Source organism: Desmodus rotundus, chromosome 1 (assembly GCF_022682495.2).
Source record: "Desmodus rotundus isolate HL8 chromosome 1, HLdesRot8A.1, whole genome shotgun sequence".
NCBI lineage: Eukaryota > Metazoa > Chordata > Mammalia > Chiroptera > Phyllostomidae > Desmodus > Desmodus rotundus.
In genome coordinates this window covers 179,298,230-179,320,392 of record NC_071387.1, presented here as the reverse complement: position 1 = coordinate 179,320,392, position 22,163 = coordinate 179,298,230, and the positions used below count along the sequence as shown (strand labels likewise).

At 51.7% G+C, this 22,163-nt stretch overlaps 2 protein-coding genes across 13 annotated transcripts; one reads left to right on the top strand and one right to left on the bottom strand.

The window, feature by feature from the left end:
* Positions 1 to 1,230: 1,230 nt before the first annotated feature.
* LOC112320943 (uncharacterized) lies at positions 1,231 to 5,396 on the bottom strand. 12 transcript variants are annotated; one of them, XR_011650557.1, is made up of 7 exons: positions 5,280 to 5,396; positions 4,309 to 4,416; positions 3,785 to 3,881; positions 3,538 to 3,609; positions 3,246 to 3,435; positions 2,418 to 2,564; positions 1,231 to 1,638 (listed from the first exon to the last, which is right to left on the bottom strand). XR_011650557.1 is itself a non-coding variant. In XM_045186398.3 (5 exons), the coding sequence occupies exons 1-5, from the start codon at positions 4,352 to 4,354 to the stop codon at positions 1,561 to 1,563; spliced, it is 483 nt and encodes a 160-aa protein (XP_045042333.2). In that variant the 5' UTR covers positions 4,355 to 4,651; the 3' UTR covers positions 1,231 to 1,560. The 12 variants fall into 12 exon arrangements, 1 of the variants encoding a protein (XP_045042333.2); XR_011650556.1 differs by lacking the exon at positions 5,280 to 5,396 and adding an exon at positions 1,883 to 2,082 and having other exon boundaries at positions 4,309 to 4,551; XR_008425509.2 differs by lacking the exons at positions 2,418 to 2,564; positions 5,280 to 5,396 and having other exon boundaries at positions 3,246 to 3,392; positions 3,565 to 3,609; positions 4,048 to 4,621.
* Positions 4,822 to 10,391, top strand: IRX2 (iroquois homeobox 2). The gene is made up of 5 exons (XM_024578590.4): positions 4,822 to 5,384; positions 6,770 to 7,172; positions 7,498 to 8,223; positions 9,018 to 9,093; positions 9,791 to 10,391. Exons 1-4 carry the CDS (start codon positions 4,830 to 4,832, stop codon positions 9,068 to 9,070), a joined length of 1,737 nt encoding a protein of 578 aa, XP_024434358.2. The 5' UTR covers positions 4,822 to 4,829; the 3' UTR covers positions 9,071 to 9,093; positions 9,791 to 10,391.
* Positions 10,392 to 22,163: the final 11,772 nt, after the last annotated feature.

Genomic DNA, 22,163 nt, shown 5'->3' with positions numbered 1-22,163 from the left:
TGTGGAAACGGGTCTTCTGCCACTCCGATCCCTTAAAAGAACTCTGGCCTGTTCAGTTCCCGGCCTGTTCCCCATTCTTCTCCTGACTCTCCTATGCTCCTCACCGCACTCTCTCATAGTTCAAAGCCAGCGAAGCCCGCCCGCGGGGCAAACGCGGACGGGAGGCACGGGGCCTGAGCACCAGGGGCCTGGGCGGAGAGGGGAAGTCGGCCAAGGGGCACGGAGTGGAGGGACGGGAGGAAAAGGGCAGAGAGGCGAGAGGACAGAGTCCTCGAGATGCCGAGAAAAGGCGAGGCGAAGATTCTCTGGGTGTAGCGGGGAAAGAACCTTCAGGAAGCTAGTCGGACGCGGGTCATTGGTAGGGAGGATGGGAGCTGTGCTGCCCACTAAGGGAAATCGGGAGGGACAAGTCAGCAAGGAAGAGACCTCTCTGTAATTACGAGCTACAGAGTCAATTAAGTGAGGAAAAGCCCAGAAAGTGAGAACCCCGGTTTTAGAAAGTAAAGAAAGAGCGCGCCCGCTGTCCGGGGTCCTCCCCAGTCTCTCTGGGTTCCCTCCGGGAGGCCCGCGACGATCCCGGAACGGCCCGGGCCTTCTGGCCGGTAGAAAAGCTCCGAGCTGCATTCCTGCTCGGCGTTTCGGGACAGGAGCGACTGGGACCCCTCAGCCTGTGGGGTGTCCCCTCTGCGCGTGTTTTCCAGGCGCACGTCGAAGCGTCTGAAGCGAGTTGGGGACTCTGGGAAGCCCGCTGCATTAGAACCCCTGCAAAACCTGCTCATCAATTGGCGAGAGGGCGGCCGACACCACGCGGAAAAGATACTTTTCATTTTGACTTAAATTTTGTACAACTTATAATGACATATTTCTGTTTTCCAGAGAGAGAGAGAGAGACAGAGAGAGAGAGAGAGAGAAGAAAGCAAAGCAAAGCAAAGCAAAGCAAAGAAGTTGCACTACCACACTTCTCACTGTCCTAGCTTTTCTTTTTTGCTGTCACTCCCTCCACAAATGTACAGGAGGTCCTGGGACAGGAGGGACCTTCTTTAGGAACGCAGTAGGAGTATGCTTTGATACACTGAAACTTCTTACGTATTAAATGCTCCCCATGAAGAACCCATGTAAAATCTATATATGAATCCCAATTAACAACAAAAAAATCACACATCCCAAAATATTCACCAAGGTCTTACAAAGTCCAACGAAGCTCAGGGTAATAAGACAATGAGAAAAAGGTCGTGTGAGGAGTAGGTTTTATTGCAATGCCTGATAAAATTGTTCTTTCCCGAATTAAACCTACACGGGAGAGATAGGTCGCGCCAAGGCAGGAGCGCCCGCCACCCGTCGGTGGCTGGGGACGTCGCTGGGGCCACTGTTGCAGGGAGCAGGTCGCAGCGGCGGGCCACAGCGCCCCCTCGCCGCCCGCGAGAACGACTTCGGGCCCGCGCCTACCCGGCCTCCCAGCGACTGGAGGAGCCAGGTCGTGCCGCGTCTGCAGAGCGCCTGGGCCCGCGGCCGCCGCTTTCCGGGAGAACCCTGGAGTCCGGGCCGCATTTCTGGTGTTTCTCACGGCTCAGCCTCGCGGGGAACCCGGCTCCGGGAAACGTACACGTTCACACCACCTTGTTCTCGGTGCACCGGCCACTGTGGGGACGAGAAAACAAAAATGTGACCGTGTTAAACTCCTTTTTAAAAAATGCACTCACAGGGGAAGGACGGGCCCACGGGTAATCTGGAAGTGCACAAGGCCCACGCAATTGCACTGTCCAAGCAGTTCCTCGGTTTGCCTCGCGTGCCAGCCTGTTCTCTCCCCCCAGCTCGGACGGTAACTGGAAAGAAGCAGAAGCCAAAAGCCTGACCCACCCCGGCACTCCGCAAGCCCGAATACCCCTATGAGCCTGTAAGCAACGCGTCCAGGTCCCCGCTCCCTGGGAGCGGCTCTCCCCGCAGTGGCCCGACACGCGGTGCGAGGAAGCTCAGTCCACCCTGACAGGCGGCCGCGCAAGGAGCCACACTGCATTTGGCCTCGACCCTTGCCTCGTGTCTTTTCGATTGATTTTTCAAAAAGAAGGCCAAGCCAACTTTAATCTAAGAAAAGGAAAAGTGATTTTACAAAATCAGGGAGCTTTAAATCGAAACGGAGTTATATATTCCAGTAACAATGCAGACCGTGAGTTTTAATGTCTCTGCGTAGGCATTTTAATTTGCTACAGTCACTACCAATAAAAACGGCATGTAGTGCGATTCGACTGTTTAATAGTGCAAGGTAGACGGTTTTTATTAGTAGCAGGCAGCAGTATGGAAAATTTAGATTTCAGTGGAGGAGTGTAATTGCTGGGGGGGAAATACACTCAGAAAGAGGCTGTCTTTAGAATCAGCAGCGCTGAGCAGAGAGGGAGCAGGCAGTGTTTCTGGATACGCACCCTGGGCAACGGGGAGACCCTCCAAAGCCACGTGCACTTGTCTGGTTAGATACTTAATTGATGTCAAAATCGGGTGTATTCCGAGCGAACTCTCTTGCTCCAAACTGGGGATGTTTTTGTAATAATTCGCTGTTTTCTTTTCTGCCCCTGGCAGAGATCAGTAGGGGGAGAGGGAGGGCGAGGGGCTGAGCCCCAAATGCTAATGAAACCACAGCAGGAACTGGTCTTTAGAAATGGAAATTCTCGAGGCCATTTCTTCTTGGAGATAAAAAATTAGACCTGATTTTTTTCCACTTAAACTATTTAAATGGAAAAGAACCAAAAGGCTGCAATCTAATCTGTTGCTGCCTATGCTTACCATCCAATTGTGCACGACTCATTTACAGCCTCTTTCTGGCCAAATTCCCTCCAGAAAGACCAAAAATGTCATAGATCCTGTCACTGGCATGCTCCATAGAGCGGCTGGGGCCTCTCTCCCGCTTTCTTTCTTTTTCCTTTTTCTCTGTACAATAATTGATTTAAAATATCGGCCCTGCACTGAATTCGGACGTCCCGCTTGGGGTGGAAGCATTGTTGGACCGCTTCTGCTGGGTCCTTGCAGAGACCCAAAGTGCGTGGGAAGTGGTGTGTGCAGAGGGGAGTGGTGGTGGGGAGTGCTGTGCTAGGAGAGGAGTGAAGATTGATGGATAGAGGGGGCAGGGCTGTGGTCTGTAGGAATAGTGGTTGTGGGGAGGAGTAGGGGGCCGGAGTGTGAGGGCTGGTGAAGGACGTGTGGGTTGGTGGCTAGCAGGAGAAGGTGGCTAGTGTAACTGCCTGGATCGCACCTACCAGGAGTGACATGCCTGCAGGCCAAGGAGCACAATTTGCAACTGGTTCCCTTGGATCAGGCACGATCAAACTCAGCCTTGTGGTTTTGAATGTTCCTCGTGAGCCTTGCGATCCTGCATTGCAGCCTCGCCAGCGACCAGGCGGATACTGGATAAACGAGGCCGTTAAGAGGGTTCCAGAGCCCACAGGGCTGGGGAAGGGGGCTGGGTGAGGAGGTGGAAGAGGTGTGGGGGAAGGAGAGTTGTACGTCCGGGATCTCACCTAAGGTTTTCCCCCCTTACAGGTTACCCACCCAAGACAGCCTTCGAGGGAGAGGCACCTGTTGGGTGGGCGCCCCCACTCAGGCCGGCACACACCAGACACCCTGTGGAACGAGAGTTCCCCTTCGGTGACTCCCGGCCCCCTCTTCCGTGGGACCCCGGTGTGGGAAGGGTGGAGGAGGAATGAGGATTGGGAGGTCTTCGGGGTTCCATAGCTAAGCATCTCTCCCTAGGCACCGCCAGGTACCCCCCCGCCCTAAGACGCGTTACCTGAGTTACCTGCGCTGCCGACTGCTCCCGAGCCACCAGTCCTTAGCTTCACGTCGGACCAGAGGCGGTCTGTCTGTCCAGTGACTGTCCAATGACAGTCGTTCCCCTGAGTGTTTTACAGCACAAATCCAAAAAAGAACTCAAGTTTTTAAAGACAAAACCCTTTTGGGGGTGAAGCACTGGCAACGCATTTTAAAACATTCACAACATGGTAAAGGGCTAACACCCATGGGCCCGGGTCTTCATCACGGACTTCGGGGCAGAAGGCTCACCTCAGGGCTCTCCTGGCAGTTCGCAGCGAAGGCGCCCCGGATCCGGGTCCCACGGGGAAATGTTGAGTAGAGTGGGGCAGGCGACCAGACGCGAGGCCACGCGGGGCGCCTCCCGCAGCGAAGCAGAGTAGACCCAGGAAGGTGGAAGTAAGAGCCGCGCACGCCACCCCCAGGATGACTTAGGCTGCCTGTGCCTTCATACCCCCGCCCCCATCATCCCTAAGCTGTCGGCAGGGACACTGGGGTCCCGCGCGCAGTCACCTGGGCGGGCCTGTTCCGAGTGAAGAGGGGGTCTCGGACTGTTCATCCACCAAGCCTACCAGCCTGGCCAGACTGCAGGAGGCCTCTTTCTAGTCCCCGCTTGCGGAGCTGGGGGGCGGGCCAGTGGCTGCATCAGGACGGGATGGCGGGGGTGGGTGGGGGAGGTGAGAAGGTGGCTAGGACGGGAGTGGGGGGCCCGGCTGAGAGTACATGCGAGTGGGAGGGGTGCGCGCCGGGGCGCGCGGCTTGGCCCCTCCAGGTTGTGGGGCCGAGGGCCGCGGGGCTAGGGCTGCGCGAGAGGCGGCTGCGCCACAAAAGCCTTCGCGTTCCTCCCTCCTCTTTCCTCCTTCGCTCCGGCGCCCCCGCCCCTCAGCTCTGCCTTCCCCTCTCCTCCCCTCCAGGCTCCGGGCTCCTCCCCCAGCTGCGGCTGGGCAGCTGGAGCGCGCGGAGCAGGCGGAGCCAGGGAGGGGGTGGGCATCCGAATATGCAGATGAGCGCGTGACGGACAGCTCCGCGTTCCAATGTCCCTCGGAAACTCGAGCGCTCCTTCCTCAACTCCTCACTCCCGACTCCAGACTCCCCCAAACCCCGACCGCCGGCCTGGCGCGCGGCTGCGCCCACTGGCTCCACGCTGCCGCCGCCACTGCAGCCACTGCCGCCGTCCCACCGCTTCCCCGGCCCGCGGGCCGCCCGGGCTAGTGCGCGGGTCGGCCTGCCTCGGCCCGCTGCCTCCTAGCCCGCCACCGCCCCGCGCCCCGGCCGGGCGTGGATGGAGGGCGCCGCGAGCCCTGCCCGCTGCTCGGCGTGACGCGGGCCCCGCGCCCACCATGTCCTACCCGCAGGGCTACCTGTACCAGGCGCCCGGCTCGCTGGCGCTTTACTCGTGCCCGGCGTACGGCGCTTCAGCACTTGCAGCGCCGCGCAGCGAGGAGCTGGCGCGCTCCGCGTCGGGCTCTGCATTCAGCCCTTACCCGGGCTCGGCGGCCTTCACCGCGCAGGCAGCCACTGGCTTCGGCAGCCCGTTGCAGTACTCGGCCGACGCTGCCGCCGCTGCCGCCGGCTTCCCGTCCTACATGGTAACCACGCGGGCGGGAAGGGACGCGGGACGCCTGGGCGTGGGCACCGTGATCCGGCTGCAGGCGGAGAGGGCCCGGGTATCCGCGAGCGGGAATCGTGCTGTGGGCGGTGGCTTCCGAGTCGCCGACTCAGGCCGCGGCGCCGCTGGCGGGACCAGAGCCCGGGGTGAGAGGCAGCGCGACCGGCCGGCGAAGGTCTTGAGCCCGGGCCGGGACCCGCGCCGCTTCCCTTAGGGTGCCGGGATAATTCTTCCAAAGAGCCTGGAAAGTAGGACTACGCTAGTATCGGGTTCTGTTGTGGGCTGTCCCTAGTTCAGGTATCAAGGCTTGGCGAGGGGTCCTGAGCGGGCTCGGGGCTCGGGGCTTGCTTCTGACCGCTCGCGGTGCCAGGGTCGGCGCCACTGGGACCTCTGGGGAGTCTACCGGGCGCTTAGCAGTTACTTACGGGAATTGGGAGGGGTCACCGGTTTGGGGGAGGGAGCGAAGCGTAACCTAGGGCTCTGGGGCCTGGCTCAGCCCACCTTGGTCTGGTTGTTAATCAGTACCGCAGGCTGTGCTTTCGAAAAATGTGTCGGTGGACGTGTAGCACGTCAAGTGCCCTCCCGGTCCCCTGGGCACCGAAAGCAGCTCCTGCTCCCCGGTCCCGGGTCGGCCCTTGCGCCTTGGGTCTGTTGCTGAGTCCGGCTGCTGTGTCGGTGGAGAGCCTTTCGGGCGATTGAGGCCGTTAAGGGGTTGTCGGCACTGCCCGCCCTCGGTGGAATTTCAGGGCAGCGACTGAGTAGCTGGGGCCTTGGCGAAGGCTGCAAATGCCTCGAATTTAAACGTTAAAGGCTGAATTAAAATGCTAATTACCGCGTATTTGAAGAATTCGAAACGGTGACTGGCTTCTGAGTTGCAAATTGGATTTGCGGAGCTTTGGAGCAGTGAATAGCGGAGCGGGGGCTCGTGGTGGTTTTTTAACCATGTAAGGGCGGGGTAGGGGGAGTGGGGGGGGGAGGGGGAGGCCGCAGCGCTCGAGAATCCAGAGAAATTTAGATATCAAGAAACTATCTTCGGGCCTCTGTGTGCCTGCATGTTTGCGTACGTCTGTACTCGCGGCCTAGGGATTTTTCAGGAGAAGATATGACATTTTAGAAAAGTGAAATAGTTCAAAAATTTGCGAATAAAGCTATAGCTGTGTGTGTGTGTGTGTGTGTGTGTGATCAACAGCTGGCCTTAATAAGCCGCTGAGTATTTTTCCCCCTGCTCTGATGCTGCGGGAAGCGCGGCTCCACCGCGGGGGACTCGCGGTGGAAAGGCGGCCGCGGACTGTCCAGGGGCCGCTTTCGGGCGGTTGCTTGCCAGGTACCCGCGCACCCCACTCACCAGGCTCTTGTCGGTTGTAGGGCACGCCCTACGACGCGCACACTACGGGGATGACCGGTGCCATCAGCTACCATCCCTATGGCAGCGCGGCCTACCCCTACCAGCTCAACGACCCGGCGTACCGCAAGAACGCCACGCGGGATGCCACGGCCACGCTCAAGGCCTGGCTCAACGAGCACCGCAAGAACCCCTACCCCACCAAGGGGGAGAAGATCATGCTGGCCATCATCACCAAGATGACCCTCACGCAGGTCTCCACCTGGTTCGCCAACGCGCGCCGGCGCCTCAAGAAGGAGAACAAGATGACCTGGGCCCCGAGGAACAAAAGCGAGGACGAGGACGAGGAGGAGGGCGACGCGACAAGAAGCAAGGAGAGTCCGGATAAGGGGCAGGAGGGCACCGAGACCTCGGCGGAGGACGAAGGTGAGCGGTGAGCCAGGCCTCGGCTGGCTCTAGGTTTCCGGGAGTTTTCTTCCTAGGCGGGGTGCAGACCTGAGGGAGGGGAGGACGCTCCCGGCCCCACAGCCCAAGTTCCAGCCTGGACAGCCTCTGCCTTCCTGGCAGGAATGGGCCTAGGACTCCTCGGGGTGCTTCCCGGGAAGGCCGTGCTCCCCCTAGGCTGTGGCAGGTTCTGGGGGGGAGGTGAGGAATGTAATGGGGAGGGCCTGGTATACCTGGACGTGGGGCAGAGGGGCCCCGGGCGCCTGCGCTGTTCCACGTGCCACAGACGGTGCCCGCACCCCTGCAGGAATCAGCCTGCATGTCGACTCGCTCACTGACCACTCGTGCTCGGCCGAGTCGGACGGGGAGAAGCTGCCCTGCCGTGCTGGGGACCCCTCGTGCGAATCGGGCTCGGAGTGCAAGGATAAGTACGACGACCTGGAGGACGACGAAGACGACGAGGAGGAGGGCGAGCGGGACCTGGCGCCATCCAAGACCGTGACCTCGTCGCCGCTCACTGGCGTGGAGGCGCCGTTGCTGAGCCCCCAGCCGGAGGCTGCGCCCCGCGGTGGCGGCGGCGGCGGTGGCGGCGGCAAGACGCCCCTGGGCAGCCGGACGTCCCCGGGCGCGCCTCAGCCCGCCAGCAAACCCAAGCTGTGGTCTCTGGCCGAGATCGCCACCTCGGACCTCAAGCAGCCTAGCATGGGCCCCGGCTGCATGCCTCCGGGGCTGCCGGCAGCCGCAGCTCCCTCCTCGAATGGCGCTCCCCCGGGCGGCTCGCCCTATCCTGCGTCCCCGCTCCTAGGCCGCCACCTCTACTACACGTCTCCCTTCTACGGCAACTACACAAACTACGGGAACTTGAACGCGGCGCTGCAGGGCCAGGGGCTCCTGCGATACAACGCGGCGGCGTCAGGCCCGGGAGAGGCGCTGCACTCGGCGCCCAAGGCGGGCAGCGATGCGGGCAAGGCAGGCGCGCATCCACTGGAGCCCCACTACAGGCCCCCGGGCAGCGGCTACGAGCCCAAGAAAGGTAGGCTGCCGCGGCTGCGGGTCCTCTGGGAGGGACAGCCAGGGGGGCCGGTCAGTCAGCATTCCCGAGAAACCCGGGGAAGGGTCCTGGAGACCTGATCCACGGATGTGCGCGAGAAACGCTTGTCACTTGAAGGAGAAACGAAAAAAGAGTGAGTGCACCACACTTTGACTAAAAATTAGGAGAAGTGATGGGAACGATGACTCCAAAAAGAGAGGTGGGATGGGCGAGGAGATCCTTGCCGGGGGAGGAGACCTACCTCATTATTATGTTTTATTTACTTATTTATTTATTATGATCGCCATCCTCGTCATGGCAGTTTTAGTTTGGCAAAGACAAACTGCCCCAAAATGCAAATTACAGCTTGTCTCCACACTGACTGAGCTTCAGCTTCCTGTGTTTTGTTGTTAATAGAGTCTCTCCTGCTGCCTTTGACTGGAAGGAAACAAAACGTTCCAGTTATTCCCAGAGGCTTTAGTTCTTCAAAATAGAAGAGCAGAGCCTTTTTCCTTCCTCTCCCTTTCTCTATAATGCCTCTGTTGCACATAATTTGGGCTTGAGCTGGTAAGACCTGTAAAAGGAGCTCAAGGGGATAAGAAAATGAGAACTAAGAAATGTGACCAAAATCTGTTTCAGGACAGCGTGGTTGGGCAGTCAGGTTCCTCTGACTGTTGGCCCAATGCAGAGCGTCCCTGGGTGTGCATTCCTGGGTGTGCGGGCTGGTGGCTGTGCTGCTGTCTGGGAGATAGATGGCTGTGGGGTTGGTTCTGACTAACTGCCCCCTCCCCTGACAGATGCCAGTGAGGGCTGCACCGTGGTTGGTGGGGGCGTCCAGCCCTACCTATAGGAGGGCCGAACACAACGATGCAAGTAAGTGGGCACCTTGGTGTTTCCGCCCACCCTGGGGGAGACTTCCTGCACCGATTGGTCTGTAAACTTGCTTAATGTCTATTTCTTGCTTCTTGTCATGAGGACAGCATTGTAATCTTCTTGGCCTTCTTTCCTTTAAGTGGGAGAGGATTTGATCTCTTTTATATAGTTGTGGTATTTTTTAAAATTTTTGCTCAAGTTCTGCTTTGAAGAATTACTTCTTTAACTGGAATGGAATGAATATATGTGTGTGTGTGTGTGTATACACATATGTATGTGTGTGTGTGTATACTGGTTTCTCAACCTGGGATTTTGGAATTTCTGTGCAATATGGAGTGTCTTCACTCTGCTAGACACAGAATAGACACTTGCTTTGATGAGTTAGTGTTACTGAAACTTGGTATCAAAAGCCTTTCTGGATGGTGTTTGCAGAGTAAGACTGATAGACAAGAAGCACTTGTCTTTTAGCAGGCCCATCCCCCTGTGACCGGATGGACTAGATAGGACCCTGTAGATCATCTGGCTCACAGTAATATTGCAAAAAATAGCTATTTTACAAATAGACAAAGTCAATTCTTACACATCGTGAAGGTGGGAAAGAGGCTGAACCTTTTCAGGTGAATCCTTTTTATAATGTGGTGATGTTGGTGTGGAACTGAAGGATTTGGGATGATTTGGTTTTTTCCTTGGTCCACAGGTAGGTGTCACAATTGCTTTGGAAAAAAAAAAAGTCAGCAGGCCATTCTCTCTTCCCAAGTTAATAAATACACAGATATAAAAAGCCGCTCTCTCACCGGACCGCCTCTTGTGCCACTGTATAAGAAGGAGCCACGGAGCACTGTCAACCCAGACTAACGGACCAGACTTTTGTTGGATGTACGTGAATTTGTTGGCATAGTATAGCTTCCCCAATGTATGTGTGACTTTTGAAAACAATCTTTTTTCTCAGGATATCTTGAATTGATCACTTCATTGCCACGGTATATATGCTATAGGTGTGATAGGATTTACTGTAAAATTTATTTGTAAAAGATGTACACAGTAGAAATAAAATGTGATTGAAGAACTTGAGTACTTAAAAAGTGGAAACAAATTTGATATTTATTTTTATAATGATATAAAGCTTCTAGTAATTTATGCAAGTTGTATTGCAATGGAATCTAAACTTTTTGTAAATAAATTCTGCCTGGTTTTTATTTGAACATTGCTGGTTATACAATCTTTGTTGGTTGTTTAACAATAATTCTTTACTAATTTATATCTTAAATTGTAAATAAAAACAGACTAGACTACAGCAATATGGTGTTTGGGGCTCCTTTTTCTTAGAAGAGTGGTTTGGGTAGAGATCCCCAGTGATAGTGGTCCCTCCCCCAGGTGATCTGACTTCAAACAGGACTTTTAATGATAATGTGTAAAGTAATCTCCCCCTCCTGCTCATTCAAAAAAAATAAAAGAAGGAAGAGAAATAAGCAATAGGGAGATACTATGATTTCAGATTATATATACATGTATTACAAGAAAATTAAAATTTTGTGCCCTAAATATGCAAAATACTTGTTAGTGTAATTTTTTAAAAAAAACTTGACAAAAATAAAATGACCTGACACCCCTACACTTTAGGTTCCATTTAGCATTTATTTCTGATCCTAGCGTATTGAACCTTCTCAGCAAAGTAAACTGGAAAATTGTGGTAACATGGATAACAGAGAGTTACACCCCCGCCATAAATTACTGATGGAAACAATTGTTTATGTTAAAGCCTGAATTATCCAAATTGGCATAGATTGTTCAGATTTATTGAGTGGCTTCTTAACTCTCCTTTTCATATAACTCACATTAAACACAAGGCAAAAACTGGGAGGAGAGATTTATTTTCCTCTCAGTGGCTCTCACCCTTACCCTGGGGGAAAGGAAAAGCTTAAACACCCTTAGACTATTGCCTCGTTATTGTGTTACTCACTATCTAATTATAGGACAAGTCTAGAATTTGTAGTCAAGGAACATATTTCCTTTGATTAGTATCATAAAAGCAGGAAACTTGTCACTTTAATTTTCAGCAAAATTATCTGGATATCCATATAATATAATTTCAGAAAAGAAATGAACAATCATTTATTTCCTCTGCTAAGATAAATTGAGTGAATATAACTTACGGTTATAAAACAAGAAAAATAGCTCCTCCGATTGCCCTTTAATCAATCATACACTTATTTTTCAAGAGGTTCATCTATTCTATCCCGTGATTAATAATGCTGCAGCATGAGCACGTTATTGCATCCCAGCGGGGGACGTCCCGGTTGCTTTTAGCTGCTTTGGAATGGTCAGTTGGGGTTCATTATGGGCTGATATTGAACAATTTATAAAATCTTGTCTAAACATCTGCCAGCTCAGATAGGCCCATGTGTCTGAGGATGGGAAATTGCTGGACCAGTTGATATTGACAAACGGATCTCTCTCCAGTGGCTTTTTGTGCTGTAGAAATTAGTGGCCTCTTGCTGGGGTCTTGTTAGAAAGGGTATTTGAAAGTAATCTTAGGTACTTGAGGCAAAGCTGTGGGGCTGTGAACTGGACACAGTGGGGTGGTGGGGAGCAGAGGTTGTGAAAAGGAGCAGATTCAGTTTTTAGTTTTCCTTGACTTCTTAGGCATTTTGTTGGTTTGGGATGTATAACCATTTGGAGGTCAGACTTCAAGTGAACCTTTGGGGTAGAGAACTATTTTTTCCCTCCTTCCTGCCTTCCTTAGTAACAGACACAGAGAGGTCTGGAGCTGAGCTTTGTTTCACAGGAGCCTGGACACTGGCCGTGAGGCAGGAGGAAAACAAATAAATGCCCGTCTGGAAGTGAAAGGGAGCTGGGAGCTTCTTTGCTTCTTTTTGTTTTACACATGAAACCTCATAGAATTTCTGGGAAGATAGTGATTTTTTCACCTGCAGATCGCATTTTAGATTACAATGTGAAGCTGATCGTTCGCTTTTATTAACTGAAGCCGTATTTCCTAGATCAGCAGGGAATGCAACGCACATGGCAGCAATATTGGTTATATGTAATATTTTGAGTATTTTGAAGACCAGTGAAGAGGATGAAAGTTAACAATATTTAAAAAATTAAACACTGAAAGACCATACACCCCAATTAAGATACTGCACTGAAGACACTCCATCCTTTAAAGTGTAAAGTCTGTGAGTAGAAAATCCAAGCAAAAATTGATCTCCATGCATATGTTCAGAACTTGAAGCCTGGATAAAAGCTGCCTCCCTTTGGAACAGAAGATTGTGTTACCTGGACATGTGATACATCCCCCTCCCCCCCACAGGCACACACCCCAGACAGACCCGGGTCTCAGGGACAACGTGCACCTTTCAATTGGTGAAAACTCAAAGCAGCTCAGGAGATTAGCCCAGGCTAACGAATCTTCTTTGATGTTTATACGCCCAACAAATTATCAAAGATTTCCATAACTTACGCACCCTACCTCCTGACCTGGATTTATTTCTGGAGAACTTGATTTTTAAATGTACGCTAAGAACATAAAACCTGCAGGTGTTTAGAGGGTTCTTTTTAAAGAAATGCAGAATGATTTATGAGCACTTCATCATGCAGATCGTTAGTTAAGATGAGGCGGGGGAGGTATCTTTCATGGGGGAAGGAATTAATGGAGCCTGATTTTATTTTTGCTTTAAAATCTAGTTAATTAAAAGTAAAGTCGCCGGCCACCATAGCCATGTGCGCTTGTTCCCCGAGGGGGCACATGGGGTACCCCGGAGCCACACGAGCGGCTGGGGGCTGGCCCCGGCGCGCTCCTGGCTCCGCGGCCCCTCAGCCCTCCCGGCCCAGGGTTCAATAGAGCTGATTTATCGGAATTCGCGCTTTAATCTCAGGTGGGCCCGGTGGCCCGGGGCTGCCGAGAGCACCAGGAGCACTTGCCTGGCGGCCGGGCCTCCAGTGTCCGTCAAAAGTCAACATTTGTTCCCAATAAAAGAGTTATTGTTTCTGCAAAGCTGCCCAGCCACTGCCTTTGAAACTTGAAAAGAACTTCATCTACCTTTGTCTGCTGTGAGGCAGGAGGGGCCGAGCGGAGGGCGAGGACGTGGGCTGCCGCCGCACTGCCTGCGGTCCTGGGGGCGCCTGCCTGCACCCCCTCCCGGTCCGCGGGAGCTCGTTCCGGAGGTGAGAGGGGCCGGGTCTGCACCCGGCTGCGCTCTGCGCTCGTTTATCTTGTATCTGCAGACTCTGCGCCGTGCAAACCAATGCAGAAAAACACTGGAATGCAGTAGCCGCACGCAAAACCCGCGTGTGTTTTAGGGTCATTTAAAATTGCTTTAAATTATTTATTAAAGAGGCTAAGAGGAAACTGGACCTTTCGTTTTTTAACGTTACGTTTAAATGTGCTCTAAACTTCCACTGCTAGAGTTGAAGTAAACAGAACAATGTTTGAAAAAAATCATTCAAAACCAATTTCTTTTTTAGAGTCAACCCTTTTCAAATTTAAATACACTGAATTTTTAGGAAGTTTCTTCCAAGTAACAATATACAATGATTATCCACCACATAGTTTTTCTTTAGTTATCCAGGCCATTGAACTCCCAAGGAAAACATTCATTTTAACTCCAAATTAAGGATAAAAAGTAGATCTTTTAAATATGTTTTTAACTACTTTTACAACCCCTCCCCCCCAACATTTTAAACATTTTAAAAATCTGTCAACCCAAGAGGCAATCTTGGGAACAATACACGTCTGTGATAGGTGGATATTATGATTAACATCATTTGGACTTTTACAAATTGCAAAGGGGACATGTCCCGCTAGTGTATTTTCAAACCTTTACGTAAGTGGCAAATCCCTACTGATATTTTAAAGACTTATTATAAGGAGAAGTAATCTATGACAAGATAATTTTCCAGTTGCTGAAAATTACTTTCTATTGGCCATAATGAAAGCACAGGCCAGCCCTCCCCTTCGGTTTGGCTGGAACTCTAGGCCACTGGTATCCTATGATATGCACTTGGACTCCAGCCATTGGTGGGAGAGGGAGAAGAAACTTCTGACCCCAGTTTTACTGTGGGCGCAAAGCCCTCCACATGCATGTGTTACCTGCATCTCCTGTGAAACACTTCTACCCCCACCCCCACTTACACAGAATAGGCCTGTGTTCCCTCTCCAGAGGACAGAGCGGTCTCCCACTTTCTAAGAAAGAAACTGAAGGTGCTGTGAAGGAAGGCATACTGGTAATATAATAAAAATGAAGTGAGTTATGAAACCTGTCATCTGTTCCTTGCAATCCCAGGTACAAGGAAACAGGAAGAATGTTTTTGTTTGTTTAAGTCGGCCCCAAGATATTAAGGATAAATTCTTTTTAAGGTGTCCTAAAGCACTTTGTTCTATGGCGAACTGAAGGGAAATTAAATATATGCTCTTAAAAAAAGCGACGGTGAGGTTTGGGGCTGCCACCCAATGGGAACAGAGTCCATCTCCATAGGGAATGCCCACAGGGAAGACACAAAACAATGCTACACCAGCACGTGCATCTTTGTGGGGAGATAAATTGTCAATTTATCTCGGTAAGTCCTGATCAATTATTAATCCTTAGTGTCAACAACAGGGTTATAATTATCTTTGGTTATTTTAATATTTATTTTTCATTTCTCTGATCCAGTAATTAGTTAATGCTCTTGAGTAATGAACTCAGAGACCGGGCCCTCTTGGCCCCTCCTTTTCCGTGACCTTTAGGGAAAAACACTTACATTCACCCTCCTGTTCTCAGACATCCTCTGCCTGCCTGCCTGCCTCCATTCTACCACTTCCCCCCCCCCCCGCCATAAATAATGATTCCAGAGGAAAAGGGGAAAATGACAAACAAATAGGGCGCAGCTGGAATTAATAAGGCTGATCAAAGTTAGAGGGACTGGGACTGCTTGCAACAGCTCAGGTCTGAGGTCCAGAAAGGTGCCGGCAGCTCTTGCCTCCTCCTCCAAGATCAAGAGAAAGGGCAAAGCGGACATTTAACCCCTGACTTGTTCTAACAGGAGAGAGGTGGGCCGGGGAGAACCCTGTTTCCAGGCCGTGCTAGCACCCGCGGGACGGCCCGTCTGGCCTGGGGAGGGGAAGGGAGCTACACCTTCGCCTAGCGCGGGTGCGGATCCCGCGTGCACTCCGCTCCCAAACCCCACCAGCCGCTCTGGGAGGCGGGCAGGGATTCCTTGGCCCTGAAAGGTTGGGAGGTGAGTTAGGAGGTTAGGTGGGAACGAGTAGGTGGCCCTAGAAGCAGGGCAGCTGCTCAGTGCCCGAGAAGTGTGGAGTAGAGAGGCTGTGTCAGCCGGGAAAGCCGCTCCGCAGCGCGGAAGGAGGACGGAGGTTGTCACTGCTATCGCCCTGCGCCTTCCCAACGCCAGCGGCCCTGGGCAAAGGTGCGCGAGCCAGAGGGTCCCGTCGACCGCAGTGGGTCTGCTCCCCGCCCGCCCTCTCTCGGGGAGCCCTGGGGCCCGAAACTCCTAATGCACTTAAAGGCCCCGCCAGTCTCGGATCTGAGCGCGCGTATTTTGCTCCGGCACAACTGTAATCATTTCTACAGGAAACTTCCCCTCCACGCTCTCCAGTTCCCTGGGCCAGCCGAGATGGGGCATCCTTCAGCGGACACCCCCAGACTCATTTCTTTCCTGCGTTTCTCCAGCGCAGCGCCGCCACTTGTGCGCTTCATTGGTCATACCGAGACCCTAAAAAGGCAGCAACCTGGACTTAGGCGGGTGACCAGAGCTGCAGGGGTCAAAAGAGAGTGAGTCACCTGGCTCCCTTCTGCCCAAGGTCAGAGCTGGGAGCGCTTGGCCAGGGGAGGTGGGACGCGGTGGAGAGAGAAGAGCCAGACTCTGGCAATCTCCTGACGAGGCTGTGCCTCCATCCCCCCACGTACAGAGAGGCCCAGGTCGAGTCTCCTGCTAATGTTCTCCCGCCACTTTCGGGCCTCCTTCCCTTCGAGCGGAGAGAGTGTCTCAGGTGCCCAGGCTCCCTCCGCTGACCAGCCTTCAGGACCGAGCAACACCCCGGCAGCTCCTGGATGAGGTCCCATTCCCCCCACTCAGGCTGCACTCGGGTGGCCCCATCCTGGCCCTGTTCGGGTTTCCTCACCCCAGCTCCTGGCCCCAGGCAGGCTCATTTACGTGTTCCCCTCTCCCGGGCCCCACTTGTGCCCTCCCCTCAGCAAGTCTCCCCTGCTCCTCCGTCTCTTGCCTGGCTCCCCAGCCTCCAGGCTCCCGGGGCAGGCTCGGGATGTCGGCACCCCCGCCCCTGAGTGCTGGTGGGGTAAGCCTGCCCTGCTCGGCGAAGGGTGGGGTGCGCGGCGCGGGGACCCCGCGAGACCGCATCCGCGAACCGAAAGCGTAGCCTCCTAGTTTGGGACACGGAGGGTCACGCAGGTCGAAGGGGCAGCTCTCCTCCGCAGCCTTGAAAGTGTCCAGGAGCCGGATGCTTGGCCTCCCACCTTCCCCTTGGGTCCTTCCTTTCCGGATCCCCTTCTGCACGCACCCCATTTCGTGGAGCTGGTGGCACAACACATTCGCGCAGCTGCGGGTCGCGCTTGCCCTTGCTGAACGCGCCCCGATGGTCCCTCGTGCTGGTGGTGACCACGGGGACCCTACGCTCCGGCCGTCGCCCCCAGGACGCCAGAGGACCCTGGCATTCGGGGCCGGCCTGACGAACTGCACCTGCCGGGATGCCCGTGGACAAACGGAGCGATAGTCCCGGGGACGCACGAGGAAGCCGGTAGTGTCTCCGCTTGACTTCCCGCAGGCAAGTGACCTGCGAAATTTCTTTTTTTAAGAAAATTTCGCAGACAAGTCAGGGCTTGACAACGCAAAGTTAGTCACCTCGACACTCCCCCACTTCCCCCGCGCTCCTCCTAAAAAAAACGGCAGGAAGGCTGCCTGGAGGTGGTGACTGAGCTAGCCTGGACGCAGCGCAGTCCGCGGCCCGGATGGGGGCGCCCGCGAGCACTCTAGGTCGCCAGGGTTTCGTCCTGCTACAGCCCCGCTGGGCAGGTCACAGAATCAGGGGGGATTCTCCAACCCAGCCTCTCCCAGACCCCTTCTTTTCTGGGGCCCGTGTCGGCAGACCTGGTTGTGGCCCTTGTCCTCATCCAGCCACTGGGTGGTTTTGACCTGGGGGGTCAGGCCTGGGGGCTCATGTGCAGAACCCTAGGAGCCTCCCCCTCCCACAGGCCAAAGAGGGTCTTTGATGGAAGGACCTTTAAGAGGCCACAGGGGAGGCCCTGGGGTAGGACTGGGGCAGGTGAGGAGTGATGGTGTGCTTTGTAACCTTTGGGGGTTGGAGCTCTATTGTGGACCTGTGGGAAGTTGTGGCCCTGAGGGAATTCAGCTCTATCCTCCCTCCCAACAATACCAGGGGGCAACAGATCCCTGGAGCCAAGATGGAAGAATGAGGGACAGATGGGTGCTCTGGGACCAACTCCCCAAGGCCTGCTGGCCTGGCTGCTCAGCCCAAATGCAGAGGCAGATCAGTTTCCTGGCCTACCAAGTGATGACGTTAGTTTATTTAAACAGGAGGCCCGGGCCAGTTCCAGGTTTATTCTTCCTGTCTTTCAAGCAGTGGAAAAACAATTTGTTTCATAATGATTATGTGATACTCAGACCCTCAAATAAAAGTGTCCTTGGTGGTAATGGGCCAAGATATAAACAGGGGTTACTGAAGGGCCCAACTGTGTGTATTTACCTCCCCCAGAAGGACTCATCTGGCTGGAGGTGGGGGACTTAAGGTTGAGCCCAAGCCCTGATGAGAGATTCAGTTTACCATTTCAGTGGGGCTGGACATGTTATAAAGGAAAGGGCTGGGTTAAAGACAAATCCACACAGGGTCAACTTTCTACTGATTTTATAATCTTCAAGTATTTAGGTGCACAATGCAAACCAGGCACAGTGAGCAAGGGTAGACACTAGGGCTGGGGCCGCAGGACTGCTGCCCTCAGGCCAGCAGCACTCATCTGTTACTCTGAGGTTGACAATGCCACTGGTAGAAAACCAGTGATGGTCCTAAATTGCCTGGTGTTAGGAGGCCCAGAGAAGCAGGTCCCTCTGGCACTGGCAGCCTGGGGCAGGATGCCTGGGGGCAGATGCTGGCTTCTCTGGTGGGGTCATCACCTGGAGTGTGTCCCAGTGAGATGGAGCATAAAGGCCAGGTGGCTTCCTTGGCCAGGGCCTACCCCTGGCCCTGGGCAGTGGTCCTGCAGACGGGACATTCTAAAGATGAGTGCTGCTGGGCAAAGGAGCACACGACAGTGGGATGCATGACAGCAACCTCCATGACCTTGGAGGTGAAGGTAGCAGCACTCAATACTGTCCTTGTATTGGACAGTACTTGTATCGGTCCCTGAGTGGCCCGAGTGGCCCTCCCCCCAAAGTCTACCTCCTCTCACACATCCCAGGAGGATCTGCAAGAAGGCTCCTTCTTGGCTTGGGTGTCCCAGGCACCATCACCCACTGCCCTGGTAGTTCCACTCACAGGCCTCACTCTGCCCGAGGCCCAGAGATATCCAGTCAGGGCCAGGCCAAGAGGACAAGTGAGTCCCAAACTGTGTGTCTGAACAGTGGACACTTGTAAATCAGGCTTATAAACTGCTCAGCACTATGTGCTTTATCCTCTTACCTTCGAAAATACATCTTCTAATGACAAGATTACAAAATATGTGCAAAGCATGATTTCCATGGAAGTCATCGACATATGGAAGAGGACAGAACGTAATGATCACTGCGCATGTCTGAGTGCTTTGTTCTTGGGGGGGGCAATGTCTGAATTTGTAATAAAATGAAGATAGCATAATTCATAAATTATATATTTATTCCTTCTATTTTTATTGTCTTTTTGTCAGCAGAATCACTCCTTATTTTGTAGTAATCAAGATTTTTATATAATTTGTGTTCCACTGAAATAATAAATCAAAAATTCAAAAACAATTTTATTGAATGCATATGTTGAATATATTTTCAAACCAGATATATCAATAAGAAATAAAAATAACCAACTTGCTTGTTTTCCAAAAGATATAATTTCTTCTAAAATATTCTAAGCTACCTATTAAAGTTAAAAGGCAGAGCGCACATTACAATTCATAAATATCAAAATTTTACATAAAAACATTAAAAATAAAGCTGCATTGTTGTAATATGTAAACTTCGACCCCCGACAGGGAAAAGTTTGAGGAGTGCCATGGTGGGAGGGGAGGTCGTGGAGGAGTCAGGGGTGGAAGGTCCTGGGTCTGACCCTCAGCTCTACGGAGGTGTTTCACAAGGGCCCAGCAGAAAGCAAGTTTATGGTTATCCCTGCTGAGCCTCCTTGTGCCCTTCTGCATATGGGAAGCCAGTTTACTGGGGCTGTGGGAAAGATTGAATGCCAAGGTGTAGCAGGAATATTGGGGGCAAGACCTGGAAAGCAGCTTGCAGGATACCTGGTGTTGGACATCAATGGGTTGTGGGCCAGAGGTAATTTCAGGTAGTCTGAGGCCAAGGAGCAGAGAAAGACCCCAGTAATGATCTAAAATGGGGAAGGGTCATGGGGAGAGGGCCTAGAGTTACTTTTTTCCTTGGAGGTCAACAGCCACACTCAGGAACACCTCTTGGGACACTCAAGGCTTCTGAGTTTTGAGCCCATCGCGCCCATGGTGACCAAGCACCACTGACTTTGCAGGAGCACCTATTACCAGCTGACCAGGGGTGTTATTTGAAAGACAGCCTCTCTTAGAAAAATTCTCAGTTTCCTGCGAACTCACAGGAAGCTGGATCTGTTCACACATTGTGCTGTTCACATCATATAGATAAATCAATTTAGCATCTGTACAATTTGTATGTTTGATTTTTAAAGTATATTCTGTATTTTGGAGTAGTTTTAGGCTTACAAATATCTGCGTAGCAAGTGCAGAGAGTTTCCATACCCCCAACCCCCAGTTTCCCCTCTTATTTACATCTTCCATTGGTGTATTTGTTATAACTGATGATCCACCATTGACCCATTACTATTAACTCAAGTTCCTAGTTTACATAGGATTCACTCTTGTTGCACATTGTATGGGTTTTGACAAATGTACAATGTCATGATGTTTGACTTTTATATACTACAAAAATAGACCTCTTCCTGACCTCAGAGGTGTCTCTTAGACCTGTGAGAGAAATAATCGATCCAAACAATCAATAAGTACAATAAAATAAAATAGAATGAACACATGAATATATAAACAGGTCAAATAACATAATTGCCAAATAAAAAACAAGACATCTAGTTATCTTTGAATTTTTATATAAACAATTTGGTTTTTGCAGAATAAGTATGTCCCTTGTTGTCTTTAGGACTTAGTGACTCTAAAACGTGTTGTCAGTTATCTGAAACTTAAATGTAACTGGGCTTTCTGTATTTTTATTTGCTAAATCTGGCAACCCTAATATTGATAAGATACATCACAGAAACATTTGAGACCTTTTTTTCATCTATAGCTCAGAACAGAGAAGCGTGGGAGGGAGACATTGAGGCTGAATTCACACAACTCAACTTAGTGACTGTTCGTGGATGGAGTCGTGGGTGTAAGATGGCTTTTGTTCAAGCCTCTGTCACCCTATGATAAGACAGGGAGTGGGTGAAACTTGCCTTTAAACAGGAACCCTAACCGTCATTTCAAGATTTCTCTTCTGCTTTGACCACTCTAAAACTTCCCATCTGCCCTTTCTCCCATGCAAACCTGTTCTCAAACCACATACCTGTCTCATAAGTAAATGCTCATTTCACCACCAGGCAGATGGTTCAGTGAGAGAAGTGATGTCGGCTGAGACATGGGGACAGAGGAGGCAGTGAGCCGCAGAGGGACAGATGTACAGAATGGGGAAGGTGATATGGGGAACATTCTCATGGAGTCTGGCACCAAGCTGACTGATTTATGTCCACATCAATGCTAAAGTCATACGCACACACACATATACACACACATATATATACATATATACATATATGTGTTCTTTAAACAATAAAATAATTTAAAAAATAAATAACTATAATAGAGATTCATCTGGGGAAGTTTCACAATTCTATTTTTAAAGCAATTTTACAATAAATACAAATACGATCCTGAGCATTTGAGAGCAGAAACTTTGTTTTAAATAAGTGATCTGCATGTTGATTATTTGAGGTACACGGTTTTGGGTTTTGGCACTAATAGATGATATGAGCAAAAGAAAATTGAAACAGGAATTGAGTCACATTGAAATTAATGGCACTTTAAGAAGGCTTAATGAAGTCACATTGGTTAGACTACAAAATATGATCATATGATAATTTGAACAAAAGTTACAACTCCAAAACTTATTTTATTGGGAAGAAAGAAAAACAAAATAGAATTTAACTCAGCATGGATTTATTGACGGTCACCCATGTTCACAGCACTTATATTCCATGTTAACTGACTTCATGATATTTAATCCAATGCTCCTCAAGTCAGGATGGCATTGGAGTCACCTGAAGAGAGGTTTGGGGTCAGTTGGTCTGGCACAGGCTCGGGCATTGGTATTTTTTAAAAAGGTGACGGACTGAGGCTGAGAAAATAACTAAAATGCCTCTGGTGGAAATTCAGGCAGCATTCAAGTGGTGGAATCAAATGGATTAGAGATGGGCCTTTGCAGCAATGGTAAGATGACCTCTAGGGTGGGTCTGGAATATGATGACCTGAACACTCTAGAAAGACCCAGAAGTCTCCAGACAGCACTAAAGTCCTGTCAACGGAGGTGTCCTGTGACAGTCAGGGCTGAGGTGACTTAGCTTAGCCATCGCTGGTTGTCAAAAGCCCTTTGGTTTCCACCAGAAGCAGGAGAAATGTCTACCTCTTGCAGGCTGTGATTCCTGGTACAGGAAACCTCCTTACCCCCGAGTCAGCGATGGGCCCACAGCCACCCTTCCCCACACTCAGCAGGAGGAAAGGACGACAACATCCAAATCTGGGCTCTGGCCTCTTCTCAGGAGCTGGATTGACTTACCAGACTGTGTGTCCTAGTGGCAGAAACACTGCTGGGTTTGCAGTGACCCGAAATCA